Below are 20,682 nucleotides of genomic sequence, written 5' to 3' on the forward strand. Positions count from 1 at the left end.
CGGTTTATGAGGAAAACATGAGATCAGAGGAAACTTAAAAAAACAGAGGAAAACAGGTTGTGACTTAGGTTTGAAACTAAAACCAAAGCAGATAAAAGCACATGATAACGGTGACATGTAAAGTGGATGGAACAGAAAGGTTTATAAGGAAACCAGTTTGTATGAAATCAGCTGTCTGTGTGAGGACAGGAAACTACAGCTGACCAAGAGTCTGCACCAAACAAGCAAAGAACAGCAAAACTACATTAGAAGAACGAAGACAAGCAGAACGTTAGCCTCCTCCTCCTCCTCTTTTCTGTCCTTCCCCACCTCTCCCCTCCTCCCCTTTTCTCCTCCCCTCCCGTCTCTCGCTCTATTAACCTGAGCTGTTTGCATGGACTGTTCCATTAGACGGTCGGACAGCAGAGGAGATGAGAGCAGAGAGAGAAAGGGGAAGAGGGGAAGACAGCAGACAACACTCCAAGATCCTGACAGAACAATTTCCTCACTTTCTTTCTGTCTCACTCTTACACACACAAATGCACACACACATACACACACTGTCTGATGAGGCTGTCATGTTCAGGGATCGGCTGATCCATCTCTCTTTCTCTCTTTTATTACTTCATCTTGCTCCCCCCTCTTTCCCCCACTCTCCCCCTCTCTCCTTGTTTCAGGTCTTTTCAGTGGTGAGTTTACAGATGAAGTGATGTTGGACGAATGTTTTTATCACCTGTGGTTTGGGGATCCTGAATGAAGCTGTCTACAACCTTGACCTCATTGAGGCAGCTGTATTTATCATCTCTGACCTCATTGAAGCAGCTGTCTATATGAGTTTTAACCTCATTGAATCTGCTGTGTATGTCAGTCTAGACCTCAATGAGAAGCAGTTATCCATATGAGTTTTGACCTAATTGAAGCTGCTGTCTATATCAGTCTAGATCTCTTTAAAGCAGCTGCCTATATCAGTTTGACCTCATTAAAGCTGATGTCACTCTAGACCTCATTAAAGCAGCTGTCTATATCAGGTTTGACCTTATTAAAGCAGCTGTCTATACAAGTCTAGACCTTATTAAAACAGCTGTTTCTATCGGTTTTGACCTCCTTAAAGCATCTTTCTATATCAGGCTTGACCTCATTAAAGCAGGTGTCTTTCTATGTCTAGACCTTATTAAAACAGCTGTCTCTATTGGTTTTGACCTCATTAAAGCAACTATATATATGCCTTAACCCTCGTTAAATTAACTGTCTCTACCAGTCTTGACCTCATCATAGCAGCTTTGTATATGTCTTGACCTTATTACAACAGCTGTCGATTTCAGTCTTGACCGCATTGAAGCAGCTTCTCAATAAGTCTTGACCGCACTGAAGCAATTGTCTATATCAGTTTGACCTCATCGAAGCAGCTGTCTAAAGAAGTCTAGACCTCATTGAAGCAGCTGTCTATGGCAGTCTTGACCTCATTGAAGCAGCTGTACATATTACTTTCGACCTCAATAAAACTGCTGTCCGTCAGTCTAGACCATATAAAAGCAGCAGTCTGTGTTAGTCTAGACCTCATTAAAGCGGCTGTCCATTTGAGTTTCGACCTCATTAAAGCAGCAGTTTTTATTAGCTTTTACCTTATTAAAGTTGCTGTGTATATCTGTCCAGACCTCATTAAGGCACCTGTCTATATAAGTCTAGACCTCATGAAAACTGTTGTCTAAAGCAGTTTTGACCTCATTGAAGCTGCTGTCTGTATCAGTCTAGACCTAATTAAAGCAGCTGCCTAAAGCAGTTTTGACCTTAATGAAGCTGCTATCTATATTACCTACACCTCGTTAAAGCTGCTATCTTAAAGTCTTGAGCTCACTGAGGTTTCCCTAGTTCTGGTTTTAGGTCCAGCTTTACTAAAGGGATCATAATCAGTTTTGAGGACATCTCTACAGTATTCTGCTGTGTTTTATGCAACGGTCATGGATACCCTGTCTGCTGCTGTGCTGACTGCACTCTTTCTTTAAAGCAGTGTGCATACATTACAGCATTTAGAGCTGCCCCCTCCCTCTCTACTTGTTCCAGGTCTTTTCAGTGGGTGAGTTTACAGATGAAGTGATGTTGGATGAATGTTTTTTATCACCTGTGGTTTGAAGATCACAAATAAAGGGTTTTATTTTTTCTTCTAATGTGAATCTTTTATACTCTGACACAAAGGTCGATCACCTCAGGGAAGAAAAGGGGACAGAGATCTGTCTGCATGCTGATTTGGGATAAACAAATCTTTTCCTCTGTCTGGGGTCAAAGATCAGGCCATTAGTAAAGGTCAGAGATCACCAGGATCATTTCACCACCTGAAACAAGAAAGTCTTCCAGGGTCCAGAGCGATAGATCTGATCTGTGTGGGATTGAATCAGGTTTTCAATAAGGTGAAGAGAAGGCTGTGAAGAGTCGACACATCGATCAGATCTGTTGAACTCAAACTTAATTTATTTCTCCTGGCTCCAGATATCTCTGTTCACCCTCAACAAAATATGACTGTCCAAAGGAAGCTGAGATCTAACCCTGACCCATGAACACAGATACAGATCTATTTCCCTTTTTGTGTGACCTCTGACCTCTTTGTAAAGCTTTCTCTGCTGTTACACTTACACGTGTAACAGACGCCTCTGCTCGCATTGACACCGCCGTGTCATCAGGGTGAGTTTGTTTAGGCGGTAACTTGTGTTTGACAAACTCTTCACGCCCCAGCGAGCCACTTAGAAGCCAGTCAGCTAAATGTAATGTAATGTGAGACGATGTTTCACTGAAACAACTATATTTCAGCACGCTCGATTTGAGTTGATGAACGGTCCACATCCTCAGTGAGCTGACGATCCGTCTGCATTCAGAGTGTTTGTGAGCCGTCGTTATTGATCACGTCACAGAGGAAACACTCGCAGGCTGAGTCGCTCCTCTCCTCCTTCAGTCTGTCTTTGTGTTTGGTAGCTTATATTGAATATAAAGAATCTGTCAGGTTTTGCGTCTGTGTCTCTCAGAGAGCTGAGATCTACCATAAGAAAAATACAGATATCAGCTCTCCGTCTTTGATGCTCGGAAGTCCTTTTTTTCTGTCTCCATCTCTAAATTTCACTAAGTTCCTGCAGACCGCTCATATTCCTCACAGTGCCTTTCACAAATCTCTCCGCACTGACTTTAATCTGAGATTATATAAAGTATAGCCAGAAACCATTTCCTGAACCTCATCCAGAAGTTCTGAACATCCAGACTTTGTGGTTTTGTTAAGAGGATGGTGCCAGGGAAGGATTGACCTGTGTTTTGACTCACGTGGGTCCCAGTTTCCTCTTCACTGAGACGATCAGGAAGCTGACCGAAGCCTGAACTCTATCTGCAGGAAAACAGGGAATCTGGAAGCATGCCATACATATGGTACCATACTATGGTATGGTATGGTATTGTATGGTATGGTATGGTATGGTACGGTCTTGTCTGGTCGGATACAGTTTGATCGGGTCTGGTTGGACATGGAATGGGATCAAAGAAGCAAAAACTCAAAAATCAGGTTCATCCTGTAACCTCCCCAATATTTTCTTTTTTTTTACTCCTTTGGGAAAATGGAAACAGATCACCGAACGCACAGCCCAATCAAAAAAACTAGGAAAGCACTCAGAGATCGCAGACCTCCACCAAGCATATTGTGATTGTCACGCAAGACTTTAGTCCTGCTTTAATGTTATACTCTCTTCCAGCAGACTGTCTGCTACAATTTGGTGCTAGTTGCAGGTTTGTACAATAATTTCTTACCCGACAGTGTTTAAAATTATGATGACCCTGTACATATTTCAAATCCTGGATCTTAGTATCCAGAGTATTGCCAGGACCTGGATCGTACTTTTACATCTGTCAGAAATTATGGTGACCTTGTCTTGTATTTTTTTGCAAAGCAATCTGAACATTTATGGTGGAGTTATATACACATATAGTGAAAACGGCCCAATCTCACAATGATAAAGAATCCTGTAAAAATTCCAGGATCCAGACAGTGATCCAGGAAAAAAATAATTAAGATCCATTCTTAACTTTTTGAGCTATGTTGTTCACAGACAAACAGACGAACTCTCCGAAAAACATACCGTATTTTCCGCACCATAAGGCGCACCTAAAAGCCTTCAGTTTTTTCAAAAGCTGACAGTGTGCATGATGATTCGATGTGCCTTATATGGATCTATATTGATTAATCATGGCTACTGTAGTCAGGGGGCGTCGTCGGAGTAACAGCGGTAAGCAGTAGAACCTGTAACGAGGAATTCTGCTAAGTGCTAACATTAGCTCACAGGCTAGCCCGGGCTTCTTCTTTTGTTTATTGTTAAAGCAATACAGCGCCCCCCAAAGCTCTGGCATTTGAACTGATCTCTGGAAACGGCTTTTGTGGACGGCAGAAACGGCTTCGTCTTTACGGCGCACTTTTTTTGAAAATGGCACAGAAAATAGTTGGATAGGAAAATGTGCGGCTCCATGTGGATGTAGCCTGAGTTTGACTGACTTATTGACTGTTCTGTTGACATTCCCTTTAGCGCAGCTCCGTCTAGTGGATGCATGACGCAACCCCAACCACTACTATAGCTTCTATTCTATGCCCCTTATAATGCGGTGCGCCCTATATATGAAAACAGTTTTCAAATAGGCCAGTTATTGAAGGTGCGCCCTATATTCCTAAGCGCCTTGTAGTGCACGGAAAAAAACACGGTAACGTCCTTGGTGGAGGTAATAAATCCAAATTTTATTGCCAAACAAAATGAAGCAAAGTTTGTATTTTGACCCTATTGACCTATACACAGATATGAAAAAGATGACTGCTGAGCCTGCGGTCAATGACGGTGTCAGCTGTGACCATCTTCCACTACAGTTGCGTTCTGCAATCTCTCCTAAAGGCACACCTTTTTGCCTAAGAAATGCAGAAATGCAGAAAAATTAAATATGGCAAGTACAGGTATGGTCTAGACTTGTATGGTCTGGACTGGTCTGGTACGTCAGAGATCAATGGTGGCTGTGTGAAGCTCTGTCTCTGTCCTCAGCTGAATGAGGCTGTTGATTCTAGGTGAAGCTGACTCAGAGCCTCTGGTCGGTCTGATGGTGAGGAAGATAAAATGGTGGTTTAATTGATTGTCTTCTGACTTCATTCTGTTGGAAATTAAAGGTTCGCTCGCTCTGTGATGTTTTCTGTGATGTTGGCTTCGTCTCCGCTCTGCTTTGAGGCTCTGATGAGCTCGTTGTTTGGTGCATTCAGGCGTCTGCTCTGTCACCTGTGTTCATTTTCTGCTTTGTTGACTTCCTCCTTTGCTTGTTCATTTGTTAATTATTCATCAGATGTCGTTAATCAGTTCATTTAATTATTTACTGATTCAATCTCCATCCAGCTGCTTAATGAGATTATTCATGTTTTCACACGTCTGTTTAATCCGTCCATCAGCCTTTGTTCTGTCTCTGTGTCTGTCTGAGCACAAAGTTATCAGCAAACTCTGCTCAGACGCCCAGCAGCTGTGTGTGTGTGTGTGTGTGTGTGTGTGTGTGTGTGTGTGTGTGTGTGTGTGTGTGTGTGTGTGTGTGTGTGTGTGTGTGTGTGTGTGTGTGTGTGTGTGTGTGTGTGTGTGTGTGACGGCTGGTGTTTACTGCAGTGTTTTACTTGTAATTATCAACAGCTCAGCAGGGTGTTCTTGTGTAATTCTGTGCAAGCTTTGGAGAGTGTGTGTTTCACTATATTTGTGTGTGTGTGTGTGTGTGTGTGTGTGTGTGTGTGTGTGTGTGTGTGTGTGTGTGTGTGTGTGTGTGTGCGCGCACCCATTAGGAGGATGTTTCCGGCCCGCAGAGTGCAGTCACACCCAGCTGTTAGCAGGATGGCCTGCAGCTCTGCAGAGTTTGTGTTTCAGAGAACTTAAGTTTAGGGAGCTGAAGCAGAATCTAAAGCCCTGAAGCTCTTCTACACCTCAGCACATCACCTGTCAACACCTGGTCACACCTGATTATGCAGTGATGGTAGAAGATGCTGTCACAGGGGACCGTCAGTTCACACTGGTCACATTCACACTGTCGGGAGCAGTATGAAGACTTCTGGGTTCAGCAATGTGCAGTTTCTCTGCAGATGTGTAGCCCTTTGTAGAACTATAAGACCTCTGTCAGAAACCTGTAAGCTGATAGTCCTGATGTCCACTCACTAAGAGCCCCTAATCAGAGCATCAGAGTATCATTTTATTATTGTGTTGTTTTTCTATTTTTTTCATCTTCATACAGTGTCTCTGGATACGGTCTTGCTAAACACTGAAACATCATCTTTCTGTGTGGTTTGTTCTGGTTTAGTACTCTGCTCACCGTTTATAAATGTTTTGGTAGATATCAAAAGCATCTTTAACAAGTTTTTGTTGTTGTTATTTCTGGTTTCACCAACATGTAATTCAACCCATAGTCTGTATAAACCATGGACTAGGGATGCACTGGTACTAATCCTGGTATCAGGTATCAGTGAATCAGTACCCCTCAAGCTCAAGTGGTATCAGTAGGAAGGGGCCGATCCAGGCAACCAGCTCTAAGCCTTTTTTTACCGGTGCTCTTTGCTATTTGATTTGAAATATTACCTGATGCACTTCCTTTGATTTTTGCTGCATTATCAATATAAAATATTTAAAAGTTTGTAATCAAATAGAACTTGTGTAAAGTCTGAAGCATTGTTTTCTGGTAAACATTTAAATATTTCATAGCTTAAATACATATTTACTTCAGTAATTCCATACACTCGTTTTTTTGTCTTTTACACAAAACATTACCAGTCTTACCCAACAGTAGGGCATGTAGGTTATCAATTAAAGCTCGGTCACTGATCTGAAACCCAGTTTAGCATATTTAAAAAACGCAGAATGGACATAGACTAACCAGATTTTTTTCAGCTGACATTTCCTACTGTAGTAAATTAAGAAGGTCTTCAGTCCCAAATCCCTCAGCAGCTTTTTCCACCGGTCGTACATTTCTCCAATATTCTGTCTCCGCACCTGTATCGCTCATAATTCTTGCTTGCTTCAGCCTTTTCCTCGAAACTTTTTCGTTTTCTTCCCTTCGCTGTGTAGGGTAACAGTAACAGCTTCCTGGTTTCCGTCTTCTCCGGCTCCATGATGCTTCAGTAGCTGAGCAGCTAGCTGATGTGAGAGGGGTAGTGGGGAAGGACAAGGCGGAACCGTGGGCGGTATGGTGCAGAACAGGGGAGACAGGCAATTGGATGGACTCACGCTTAAACCCGAAATGAGGGAAACGGCAGTTCGCATTGGTCAATTATTAGGCCGTTTTTCAGCTGATGCACTGAATGGAATTTTTTGCATTCTTTTTGCTTTTTATATTGCTTAGATCAGACCATCGGATCATAACGGCCTCATTAACAGTGTTATTAATAGGGCTGTCATTTTGACGCGTTAACTAGATTAATTAATTCAGCGCAAATTAACGCATTATAAAAATTAACGCAGATTAATTAATTAATAAGTTAATTGGCATTTACAAACCGTTTGTCCTACTTGGACAAAGCGGTGTTCTCGTCAGATTTTCAAATTTCCGACGGTCCATGTCAGCACCATGCTTTAAACTGGGGGGGGAGCGAGAGTGATTTTGGGGGGGCTGCAGAAAATCAACCGTTTGCTCTAGCTCAATTCTGTAAAAAACAGATAATTCTACACTCTTTACTGCATTAAACAAGCCCTGAATGATTGATATTTGTCCAGTATTTAAATCTAAAGAATTCTTTGAAAATTTGCTTCCATCTTACTAGTGTCATGTTTCAGCTTGGGGCTGCTCTGCACCAATGAGAAACAGTTTGTGTGTTTAGAGCATGTAAACTGAAAATACTTCACTCTTCTTTGGTCCAAGACTTGAATTAAGTGTTTTGTACATAGTTCCTCACAGTTTTTAGCCTTTAGCCCTGGTTCTCCTGACCTCATAGAAGTATAGAAGTTTATATTGCAGTGAAAATTGAGTCCACATCAAGTAAAAATGTGACAGGAGCATGAACGGTCCTAAAGATCAAATCAGCTTATCTTAGGTGCAGGACTGTGTAGATTTTGTAAAGATAGAACCATAAAACTTTTTTCATGTGTTCCTTATGCCTCAGGGTACCTAAAAATGTGTTGTTTATATTCCCACCTTATTTTCAAATGTTTTTTAATGTCTTTTAATGTAATTTTAATGTCCTGGAATTTAAATTCTTTATTTTGGGACCTTGAGCAGACATGAGATTAAAATGCGATTAATTAGATTAGTTAATTACAAATCATGTAATTAATTAGATTATTTTTTTTAATCCCCTGACAGCGCTAGTTATTAATAATTACCAAGCTTCCGAATCGTAGACCATAGCTTCAACACTTGTATCGGATCAGTATTGGTATCAGTGGATACCCAAAACCAAGGTATCGGAACCAGAGAAGTTGGATCTGTGCATCCCCACCACAGACATGGTCTTTATGACGCCACAGTTTGTTTCTGACAACTCTACTGCTGAACTGCAGCCCCCTCATCAGTGTAATTACTCTAAAATGAGTATTGAAAAACCCGTCCCTGGATGCTGAACTGCGTGATACCAGTCAATCAATAAATCCCTCCATTGGCTCATATTTACAATGATGTTAAACTTTAAAAAGCTGAAGTACTTTTTTGAAGAACACATACACACACACACACACACACACACACACACACACACACACACACACACACACACACACACACACACACTCCAGCTCTTTTTAAGTATGGCTTAGGGTAGAGATGAAGGAAGGAGAAAGCAAAGGGAGGCAGGGAGAAAGGAAAAGAGATCAAGGAGAGGGAGAATCAAGGGAGAAGAGCAAGAAATATGGAAAAAAGGAAGAAGTTTGAAGCGGGTCCCTCACACACACACACACACACACACACACACACACATACACACACTCAGACACACACAGAAAGTGGAGGTAACAGCGGTTTTCCTGGAGAGCGGTGGCGGTGACAGGATGGTTGACGGGCATTTACATCAGCCAATCAATGAAGGAGGATCAATATGTGACTGGGCCAATCAATTACTGCTCCAACCTCTCTTACACACACACAGACACACACACACTCACAGAGTTATTACACAGGCCACTTTGAAGCTTTATCCAGGTAGCAGTGACATAAAGTCACATGTAAGTGTGAAATGAGAGTCGTGTGATAACTATCGTCACATTTCACAGTCAGTAATAGAATCACCTTTTTCTCAGGTGGAGGAGCAGCTGCAGCTGACCACAGGGGGAGCTGGACTGCTGGATGTACTGGACATGATGGACATGTGTGCACACTGTATGTTGGACGTGATGGACATGTGTGCACACTGTATGTTGGACGTGTTGTGTGGATGTTGTTTAACGTTTTTTCCGCTGTTCTGTGTCTTTAAGTCTGACTTTAATGTACTGGAGCTTAACGAAGCTCCTTCTTTAATCTTCCTCCTCCTCCTCGCCCTCTCCATCTCGCCCTCTCGACTGAAGTGGATTTGAGAGGTGAAATCGATGAGACATCAGAGCGTCACGCAGATCCCGAGTCTCCCCGCCTTTACAGCTCCTCTGCCTCTTTGTACAGATGCTCAGTGTGTGAGAGTTGTGTTTCTCTCTTCTTCGCTGTAATCTCTGCACTCAGCATCAGGACACAAAGCGTCCAAACAAGAGGAATCCAAGAAACACTCCGAGATGACACAAAAAGGCCAGAGACCCAAAGAGACCAACTCGCAGCTGAACAAATGGGATCTGGAGTCAGACGGCGTCTCTTCCTGACACGGTCTCAGAGTGGGACGGCTGGTGGAGACGCTAGCTTTGGGTAAAGCAGCTTAGCGTCACTGTCACTCTGTGCTGTTGTAGAGCACCGAGGTGCTTCACAGCTCAGGTTCCACATCAGCAGATTACCCACAATACACCAAGAGGATTTCCTGAGCTCACAGAGAGCTTTCTGCTGCGCTCCGTGCTGTTTGTTAGACTCAGTGTAAACATCAGTAAACACGACAGAGATGACAGCCAGTGTTTCCTGACAAAGACTGAGCTCAGACCAGCAGAGCAGAGAGCGCAGAGACTCTGAGATGAAGTGACAGCAGGACTGAGTTTGGGGAGTCTGATATCTGAGATCTACAGACGGGTTTATCACCACGCCATGCTACCTCCAGACTCTCCTGTTTCTACTTCAGGATGTATTTATCTCTGTTTTCACTCCTCACCTCATCGAACAAGAGGATCATTTAAGACTGTTTGAAAATGTTTTCAACAGACACTGATAAATCTGATCTTACATCTTGAACACATCTCGGTGAGCTTCAGAGCTGTTCGAACCAGATGTGCTTTCTCAGAGACAGGACATTAAAGAAGCTGGTTCGTGCAGGTCTTGATTGGTGAACCAGCTGTTGCTGTTGCATCCCGGGATTTGTTGTCAGTGAGTAGTGTGTTAAATACAGTTTTGATAGAAACATTTCCTCACAGGTGAAATATAACCGCTCTGTCAGCTAGTGTGCAGTGTGACGTGCAGGCCTTTAGTTTGAGCCACGAAAGTCTGGACTTCCTTCAGCTGAGTCTTAAGCTATGTCCCAATTCAGGAGCTGCAGCCGACTGAGGCTGTATTTTAAGACCAATCATCATATATGTATATATGTGTGTATGTATGCATGTGTATGTATATATATATATATATATATATATATATATATATATATATATATATATATATATATATATATATATATATATATATATATATATATATATATATATATATATATAGTCTTTTATTTATTTTAGGTATTTTTTGGATTATTTGTTTAATATTATTATTATTATTATTTTTAAACTGTCATTGTTTCACTCAACTCTTCTAATTCTTATAACGGTATTTTATTATTAATTTATTTTCTAATTATTATTGTTATTACTTTGTATATGTATGTATGTGTATATAGCTTATTATTTTCTTTTTCCTTTTTTCTAAATATTTCAAATAATTTATTATGTCATTGAATTATTTTCTATCATTTTTTGATATCATTATCTTTTATCTTATGTTTTTTTATTAATTAATTAATTAATTAATTTTTCTTTTTTCTTTTTTATTCTGAAAAACTTAACTTTTTTTTTTTTTTGGGGGGGGGGGGTATATGCATATTCATTGTAACAAATGGTAAATTTCTGCTAACCTTGCGCCAAAAATTCAATAAAAAAGAATGTTGAAAAAAAATAAAATAAAATAAAGACCAATCATGTCACAGCAGTGTGTTGAAGTTTTGTTCGATTTCAAAGATTCCTCCAAAATGTGGCCAATGTGGCCGACAAATCAGGCCCCCTTTTCGGGTGCCACGAGGAATGGATTCTGTGAATCCTTCTTAGACACACACACCCCAAGATTCATTGCACGTGAACACCGAAGTTGATGAACACGCTGAACTCCGGATGGGGTCCTGCTTTATCCAGCTGTGAAGGATTTCTGGCAACAAGTATGTGATGGGGGGGGAGTGGCTCAGTCCGTAAGGACTTGGTTTGGTGGCCGGAGGGTTCCTGGTTCAAGTAGATCAAGATTGGGACTTAGGCTGATAGCTGGGGAGGTGTTGGCTTACATTCCTGACTGTCGGATGCCCTGGAGCAAGGCACCAATAACCCTCAGGTGCACACCAAGAGTGTAGTACCATCACTCTGACCGCTTTAATTGCTGCATGTTTCTGTGCAAGAAGTGCTGTTTGTGCATGTGTTTATATATAGCATAATTCAGAGTGTAAAAACAGAATTTCCCCCAAGGGGATTAATAAAGTATAGCTTCTTCTTCTTCCTCCTCTTCTGATTGTATTTCTAAACATTGAAGAAGATTTTATTTTACTATGGAAAAAATGTTTTGTTTGGGCTCTTTTTAAGTGACATATTGAGGAAAAACAGTTCTTTAATGATTTTCTCACAATAGAAAAATTCTATGTTCATAAATGTAAATTCTCTGGAAAAAAAAATTTAGTTGATGTTGTCTTTTTTTTTTTACAGGGAATTCAAACAATACATTCAATCAATTCAGTGCTCTAAAAATCAATGAAAACTAAATAAATGTAGTTAATATAGTTTTATTAAACTATAAGGGCTTGCATTTTATAATTTATTATTATTGTTTTTTTATTTAATCTAACATCCCGCCTGGCGCTTGATCAAATGTTGAAAATACACATTGTTGCTCAACTCTTACATATACATTGTGGTTCTATACCCTATCAATAAAGAAAATAGCGTAATAGTAATACGGTAGAATATTTAAAAACATTAATATTAAAAAAATCCTGTTTTAAATTTAAGGTTTTTGTTTATGTGTTTGAAAGTAATGTAAGGCTGACAGGTGAGGGCGGCACTGCGTGGCGTTGAGAGCGACACACAGGAAATGCTTTGTAGACCAGATTGTCTCAATTCGGTTTGGCCTTTGTGGTGTACGCAGGCTACAAGGGACACAGCGTCAGACTTACTGGTCCTGGTGTTCTGTGCTGACAGCATCAAAAGATCTGCTGTTTGCAGCTTGTCAGAGGAGACGAGGTGATCCTCCTCCAGGTGTGGGCTTAGTTTGGGCAGACTGTGAAAGGTGAGGCAGGAGAGACGCTGTGTGCTTTCAGAAAGAACATTTCCTGCTGCCTGGTTTTACACCTTTTAAGAAATACACCCAGAAACCCTCTCCTGTCTATCTGTCATCAGCTTGTTTCACAGAGTTTATTCGGAGCCAGCTGCAGCCTAAAGACTCTGTGATCATCTCTCATCCCTTCGACAAGTGTTGATGTGAAATAACAGAGTCAGAGAGCACTCAGAAGAAGTGAGGGAAACTTTTGGAGGTCAGATGTAAGTTTCTGAGCGGAACATTTGTTCGCACCAGGCGAAGTGTCGAGGGGGTTTAATGTTTTTCTTCATCAGCTGTTGGTAGCAGACGCTGTGATCGTTCATCACTGGAGCAGGTAATCAAATCACGGCGCCTGTCTAGGGAAAATAAACTCCTCAGAGTTCAGACGTTTGTTTCTTTGTGTTCCTTCAGGCTGATCACAGACGACCACGTAGGAGGCTCTACAGCTAATACAGTGATTAATGTTTATCTGCATGTTGTGATTCATGGAGACATGAGTCAGCGGCTGACTGAGTGTGAAACACTCTGACGCACACACACTCACACACACACACAGAATCACAGGATGCAGACACTCAGATGTAGTTACTGGATGTTCTGGTTAGTAATAAACGTTCAAAGGTCACCGGTCTAATGTGAAGTTAAACCATTTCTAACAATTTAGTCGATCTCTGACCTCCGTCTGTTTGCTGACAGTGAATATGAGCTTCATCAGATGGACCACTGAACATCCTTCAATGTCTAAGAGGACGCTGACAGAGTGACACACCTGAGTGAAAGCTCACCTGTCTGTCTCTGACTTGGGCTCCTGGTCCAACATGTTGGACCTTTGGTCCATCATACTGATAACACAGCCCCAACCGTCTCTAATCACACATCCTCTGACTCAGATGAAGTCTAAAACCAGGCAGCTGCTCTAAACTGTCATGATGGACATTTTACAGTAACCTTGCAGAGCAGATGGACCTCCCTGATTCAGTTCCTGAAATCCTGCAGATCCATCTTGCCAGGCTCCATTGACCAACAAATTCACTTGGCTAAATTCTTAACGGCCCAATCTAGAAGAGCTGCAGGAGCTGCGAAAGTGACGAGCAGACGTGACGTCAGCAGACTTTCGTACTCGTCAGTGTTCCTTTGATTCTTAAGTTAACTTTACAAAAACATCAGCAGTCGTCTAAGGCCATTATCACAGCTGTTTCTCATGTTCCTGTAGTTGTTTGTCTAGTGTTTCTCAGCAGCGGCGCACATAAGCTACATCTTACCATGGCTTGATGTGGATTTGTCTGTGGTGAGTGTGTTAACTAGAACGGTCGTCCATTTGCCAGCTGATTTTTTAGAGGGTACCGCCTCTGAAAACAAATCCAACAAAGAGCTGCTACCAGGGTGGACTAGCGAAATATTCCCGTGGTGGATGTATGAAACTGTTCGTCTAGCGTGTCAGGTTAATTTTACAGTGAAGTTTGGAAAATGACTGGGTTTAAAGAAAAGAACCAGAACCTTGACAGCTAGCAGAACCACTGCACGCTAAAATACCCAATGTATGGTAAAAGACACTGAAGGCTAACTTAAAAAAAAACAGAGTAAAACCCAAAGCAGGATAACGGAGCCTCAAAGGCTAATGGAACCAGGACATGCTAACGGAAGCAGTGCAGGCTAACATATCCACTGCAGGCTTAAAAAACTAGTACAGGCTTAAGGAACCACTCCAGACAAAAGGCTGTGTTGCTTTCTGTGCGAACGTGTTGCGCAGAAATGAGACGCATGAGATCTGCACGAGGGAACGCATGGGCTTTTATGCTTTTTAACACCCCACGTGGCTTCCATTGGTGTACATTCCAAAACTGCAGGGGACAGTGTATTACAAATGTACGTTTTGAGTGCAGACTAGAGTGACCCCCCACCCAAAGAGCGACTGTCACGCTCAATGCGTGACACTTGAGAGCCTTGTGTATGTCTACTAGAGTACTAAACGAGAGTCAAAGAAGTTTGCCTTTGTTTATAACATGACATATCTGTCCCAGAGATTTTCCCAGGTACTTTTTTAACTGATTTCTCTTCTCTGCTGAGAGTGGCTGCAATTTCACACCATGAATTATTTACCATTCTGTGTGAAGAGTCACAGAGATGCCTGGATCTCTGCAATTCAAACACTAGGAGATCCCCATCTTCCGCCATCTTGTCCACACATCTCCGTCTGGCAGGTTTTGAAAACTTTCAAGTGTGCACGGCGCGGAAATTTCCGCATGAGAAGTGCGAAAAACAAGGTGCGAAAATGACGTCATTTGTCCGCAAGAAGCTATGCTGACCCCGCGGAAGCGTCAAGCATGACTCAGCCATAACATAACAACTTGCAGGCTAAAAAAATCATTGCAGGCTAACCTAACGTGATCAGGCTAGCATAACCACTGCAGGCTAACTCACTCTGTGTTAACAAGGTTTGGTATCAGCATTGTGTTGTGTACAGTCTCTACAGTGTCAGCTCATTGTGTCGTGTACAGTCTGTACAGTATCAGCTTATTGTCTCTACACTTGGATCTGATCCCTGAGGCGTGTGGCTCTTGGTTTATAAACTGTCTGAGAGCAGAAGAAGGAGGTTCCTCCTGTTCACTGAGATAATAACAACAAGCTGGAGTGGAGTGGTTTACACACACACTGACACACACACACACACTAACACACACACACACACACACTGACTCTTCTGCTCTGCATGTGGCAATTATCTCTCCTCTCAGCAGCTTGTGGCATCTCCTTCCTCCTCTTTCCTCACCTCCTCTTCCTAATCTATTCCTAATTTTTCGTCCTCCTCTTCTCCTCCTACACCCTTTCTTCCTTTCCTTTCCTTTCTCTCTTCTTTCCTCTCCTATCTCTCCATCTTCCTCTAAGCCTCTTGCTCTGCTCTCATCTCCTTCCCTGGCTGCCTCCGTCTAACCTCAGATAGTGACAGAGCTTTGCTTCCATGCACAATAACAACCTGAACAATCTGATTCAAAGCTCTCCACAGCTCGCTGCCCCCATCCCGCCTAAACACAGCGCTGTTTGTTCATGCAGTGAGTGTGCAGCAGACACACAAACACACACACAAAGACACACACACACATGCACAGCTGGAATAACCACACAGTGTCTGAGTGAACACTTTAATGTCAGAAAACAGGCTGAACAAAAACACCTCATCATTCAGTTTCTGCTGCGTTCAGCTTTTAGCCGAATACAGACAAATATTTCTAACGGAAAGTAGACTTTAATCGTCTTTGTCATAACATCATAACATCATAACACCAATGATCAATCTTTTATCCATTAATACAGATCTTCAGACTGCAGCTTTATACTTGTATACTAGCAGAGGTCAAAGTTTAGTCTTAAAGGTGAGTCAAAGTCAGAGCAGAGAAGAAGGAGAGCTGAATGACGACAGTTTAATGTTAACTCCACCAAAACAGCCAGAGAGGAATCCATCACTGTCAGGGTTTTATTCTCCATAAATAACCCAAAACCATACATCATCCTTGACTCTCTCTTGTCTTGATGTAGGTTTCTTCTGTTCCTCAGACCTTTAGAGGCTCTTCAGATTGCCTGAGTGTCTGGTCGTAACGAAAGGAGACAGTGTGACTGACAGCACAGCTTCTGTAAAACAGCCCAACAAAGATCCTCTGGAGTAAAAATAAGGCCCAGACCCCGAGAAGCTGGTAGATTACATGTTCAGTGAGCTCCAGTGGAGAGAGCACAGCAGGTTGAGAGAGGACGCTCAAGGTTTGTTATTTTCCCAGTGGGACAGAGATAACCTAAAGATAAGAGAAACAAGCTTCTGACGCCAGGATGAACATTGGCTCCACTGCAGGCTGAGAGACAGAAAGAAAGGGCCTAATGTGGTCTGGTTCAGGAGCCCAATGTGTGCTGGCTCAGGGACCTAATGTGTGTCGGTTCTGGAGTCTCTTATGATCTGGTTCTGGAGCCTGATGTGGTCTGGGTCAAGAGACCGTTGTGTTATGGTTTTTGAGTCTGTAATGTTCTGGTTAAGAAGCCTGATGTGGTCTGGTTCTGGAGCCTGATTTGTTCTGGCTTAGGAGACTGTTGTGTTCTGGTTTGAGAGCCTGATGTGTTCTGGTTCTTGAGTCTGTAATGTTCTGGTTCTGGAGCCTGATGTGTTCTGGTTAAGGAGACTGTTGTGATCTGGTTCTGGAGTCTCTTATGTTCTGATCAGGGGCCTGATGTTTATTGGTAAAGACGCCTGATGTGGTCTGGTTCTGGAGCCTGATGTGATCTGGTTAAGAAGCCTGATCTTGTCTGGTTCTGGAGCCTGATGTGTTTTGGTTCAGGAGCCTTATGTGTTTTGGTTCTTGAGTCTGTTATGTTCTGGTTTAGGAGCCTGATGTAGTTTGTATCAGGAGCCTGATGCGCTCTTGTTTAGGAGACTGTTGTGTTCTGGTTCTGGAGTCTGTTGTGTTCTGGTTCAGGAGCCTGATGCGCTCTTGTTTAGGAGACTGTTGTGTTCTGGTTCAGGAGCCTGATGTGTTTTGGTTCTTGAGACTGTCGTGTTCTGGTTCAGGAGCCTGATGTGCTCTAGCTTAGAAGACCGTTGTGTTTTGGTTCTGGAGTCTGTTGTGTTTTGGTTAAAGAACCTGATTTTGTCTGGTTCTGGAGCCAGATGTGGTCTGGTTCTAGAGCCTGATGTGTTCTGGGTCAGGTGCCTTATTTGTTTGGGTTCAGCAGCCTGATGTAGTCTGTATCAGGAGCCTGATGCACTCTAGTTTAGGAAACTGTTGTGTTCTGTTTTGAGAGCCTGGTGTGTTCTGGTTCTGGAGCCTGATGTAACTGGACCTCAGGTGGAGGGGTGGTGTAAAAGAGTCTGAACAAGAAAAGGCAACAAAGTTATTCCATAAAACTAAACAGAAGCCTGCATCTGATTGGTTAGGGAATAAATGATGAAATTATCATCAGCACTATACATGCCAACCAGAAGAATCTACAGCACACACACACACACACACACACACACACACACACACACACACACACACACACACACACACACACACACACACACACACACACACACACACATACACACACACACACACAAACACACTCTGTCCTGTAGGAGATAAATGAGGACTATTGGCCCCCTACCTCACTGCTAACAGATTAATGTGGAAGTGTTTCCCACTCTCTGCCTCCTACATACACTTTTCACTTTCTCTGTGAAACACACACACACACACACACACATACATACACACACACACACACACACACACACACACACACACACACACACACACACACACACACACACACACACACACCCTTCTCTGCCACCTTATGTCGGCTCAGAGTGAATCTCCCTCCTCCGGAAACAGAGCAGATGATGCAGCAATCGACACGATGCAATTACGCACATTAGCACAGACATGTGGCCATGCACTGAGAAAACACAAACACACACACACACACACACACACACACACACACACACACACACACACACACACACACACACACACACACACACAGCAGACAAGCAATGATTGAGTCAGACATCCCATCATCTGCTGGATTTATCTTCCAAACGCTGCAAACATCCACTCACGCAGAGTGATGTACGTTCCAGTTACGCTAACAGATTTCAGCTTCCTACATGAGTCCTGCAGCCACAACCCACTGAGATCAGCGGCAACACAGGAACAGGAACAAAAGAGGCACAGAAACAGGAACAGCAGGAGTACAGATAGCAGAACCATCAACAGCACAAGCAGCAGAACACACACCAACACACATACCAGCGCAAACAGCAGTGAAGATAGCAGAAATATATAAAGAAAAGAGTGCAGCACATACAGCAGAACCATAGACTGTCAAAAAGATGGATGTAGCCTCTGTGACGTCACCCGTCTGTTCCTGACACTTGAAATGAAGCCAATCCGCGGACGCAGCCACATTCTTATGACGCCAGCTGTGAGTTTCATTTCGAACAGCTACAGGGCGCTCATCTGTCACATGACCTGAGCTGAGTCTCTGATTGGACAATCACACGACCCAAACAACTTCTAAACCTGAGTTAGGAAAAAAATTTACTCACTGTACAGTGTGTGCTGATAGTGAAATCTCAGTTTTAGATCCAAACCGTTGTTTGAACCAGGCTGTAAATATGCTTTTTAATACCGTAAAAGTCTGTTTTTATGGCTGGGTGTGTACGTGACATCCGGTTTTTCTGCAGCCAGCCTCAAGCGGATTCTCAATGAACAGCAACATTTAGCACTTCCACATAGGCTTCATTTTTACTGACCGGATGTTGCCCCTTGAGTAAAACAGACAAAGGCACAGACAGCAACAAAGAAAGCAGCAAAACTAGCTCCCATTCAGGTCTGTGTCATTTTCACAGTGACTGCCAAACAAACAGAGCTAGGTCACCTCAGGCTGGCTGCTAACCATTAATTACTCAGATACAACAAGCACATGAAAACCAGCACAGGAAACTGATAAAAAAAACTTTCAAACAAGATAAGAAAACCATAGACTTTAAAAAAAAATGGACGTCCGCTTGCTCAGCTGGAAGTGAGGTCTCCACAAAAACTGCTCCCCCTGGTGGCTGACTGCAGTATAGGATTAAAAATACAGCTTTCCAGTCATTCCAGATGGGCTGTGGTCAAACTTAAAAAAATTAATACACCTCGTAGAAATGTTTCTCACGTCCGATTGTTGTGGTGATTTGAAGATATCATTTAGCTGTCTTGTATTCAAGTCCTCTTTTGTCTGAAAAGTTTCGTTTTCATTAGTTATACGAGGTTAAAAACAAGGTTTTATGTAACGTTTAACGATGATTGACAGCTGTCGTTCTCGTGTATTTTTATTAGGGATTGTAAAATATGTCGGGAGGTAGAGTCAGGAAGTGATTAGACTCTTGAAAGAAAATAAATAATTATTATTTTTATCACCCAGCTCTACTCAGATTCTCCCAGACTCCCTCATCGTCTCTACTGCGCAGACTCTGGTATTTTGGCTTCAAAACCGTACAATGATAAATGGCGGAGCCACGCTGTCCACTCTATATACAGACTTTGAAGAAAACCAGCAAAGAAATACTAGTGCATGGAGACCAGTACATTGAAACCAGCACAGGGAACCCGGTAAGGCAACTTACACAGGAAGCTAGATTACAAAACCAACACAGGAAACCAGCAGATTTTTAAACAGCAAAGGTAATAAGTACATCGAAATAAGCACAAGAAAAACGAAACAGGAAACTAGTCAAGGAAACCAGAACAGGGAATAGAACAGGGAACCAAAAACTGGGAACCATCACAGGAAACCAGCACTTGGAAATTACATGGCAGCTTTTTGTCTGAGGCATTATCCACTTTCTCTGAGCTGAGCTCTATTATTTCTGACAGGATAACATGTTTCTGAACAAAACAACAACGTCAACTTGACATTTAACCACACAGGGAAAGAAAACACACACACACACACTCTCTCACACACACAGTCCTCAGAGGAAACATCCATTAATGTTGTGTCTTTAAGGAGTCAGAGCAGGAACACATCCTGTGCTCTGCCTCCGTGTGACTTCAGACCACACAGATCAAACCGTCCTTCAGATATAAACCATGTACCCAACAGGAGCCCCTCATACCGTCCAGGAGTGCTCAGGAGTTGTTTTTTTATCTCTTGAACAGAATAAGGAGGCGGCTGCTGTCAGAGCGGAGGAGCTCCTTATCTTCCAGTTGAGCATCTGTCCAACAGACAGGGAGGATGCTCGAGCTAAGAGGATTTCTGATTTACTGTTTAATTTCAGAGCAGACTGATGTTTTTTGCTTCTCCTGTTAAAGCGAGTTTGGATCCAACATCTGACTTCGTTACAAGAGCAGACAGAGGAGAGCCCAGAGAGCTGCTGAATGTGTGTGTGTGTGTGTACCTGTAGTGCCGTGTGTCCCTCAGGGCGCGGTTGCTTGGAATACGCTCACTCTCTCTCTGGTTGAAGGCGTACAGCGTGTACGGGTCTTCTCCGGGCTTCCAGCGTCGAGCGCTCAGGTAACTGCGCTCGTCAAATCCATCCAACATGTCGTC

At 42.6% G+C, this 20,682-nt stretch overlaps 1 protein-coding gene across 1 annotated transcript in view; it reads right to left on the minus strand.

Annotated features, from left to right (window-relative positions):
* galnt14 (UDP-N-acetyl-alpha-D-galactosamine:polypeptide N-acetylgalactosaminyltransferase 14 (GalNAc-T14)) overlaps positions 1 to 20,682 on the minus strand; it is a 147,330-nt gene that overhangs the window by 94,257 nt on the left and 32,391 nt on the right. The window contains exon 2 of the mRNA XM_074685661.1: positions 20,531 to 20,682. This exon is cut by the window's right edge and continues 18 nt beyond it. Within this exon, the coding sequence (XP_074541762.1) occupies positions 20,531 to 20,682 (152 nt within the window). The remainder of the gene's footprint in view (positions 1 to 20,530) is intronic.

The sequence above is a fragment of the Halichoeres trimaculatus genome, unplaced genomic scaffold (genome assembly GCF_033239565.1).
Source record: "Halichoeres trimaculatus isolate MK-OKI-2021-1 unplaced genomic scaffold, fHalTri1.1 fHalTri1_scaffold_13, whole genome shotgun sequence".
In the NCBI taxonomy this organism is placed as follows: domain Eukaryota; kingdom Metazoa; phylum Chordata; class Actinopteri; order Labriformes; family Labridae; genus Halichoeres; species Halichoeres trimaculatus.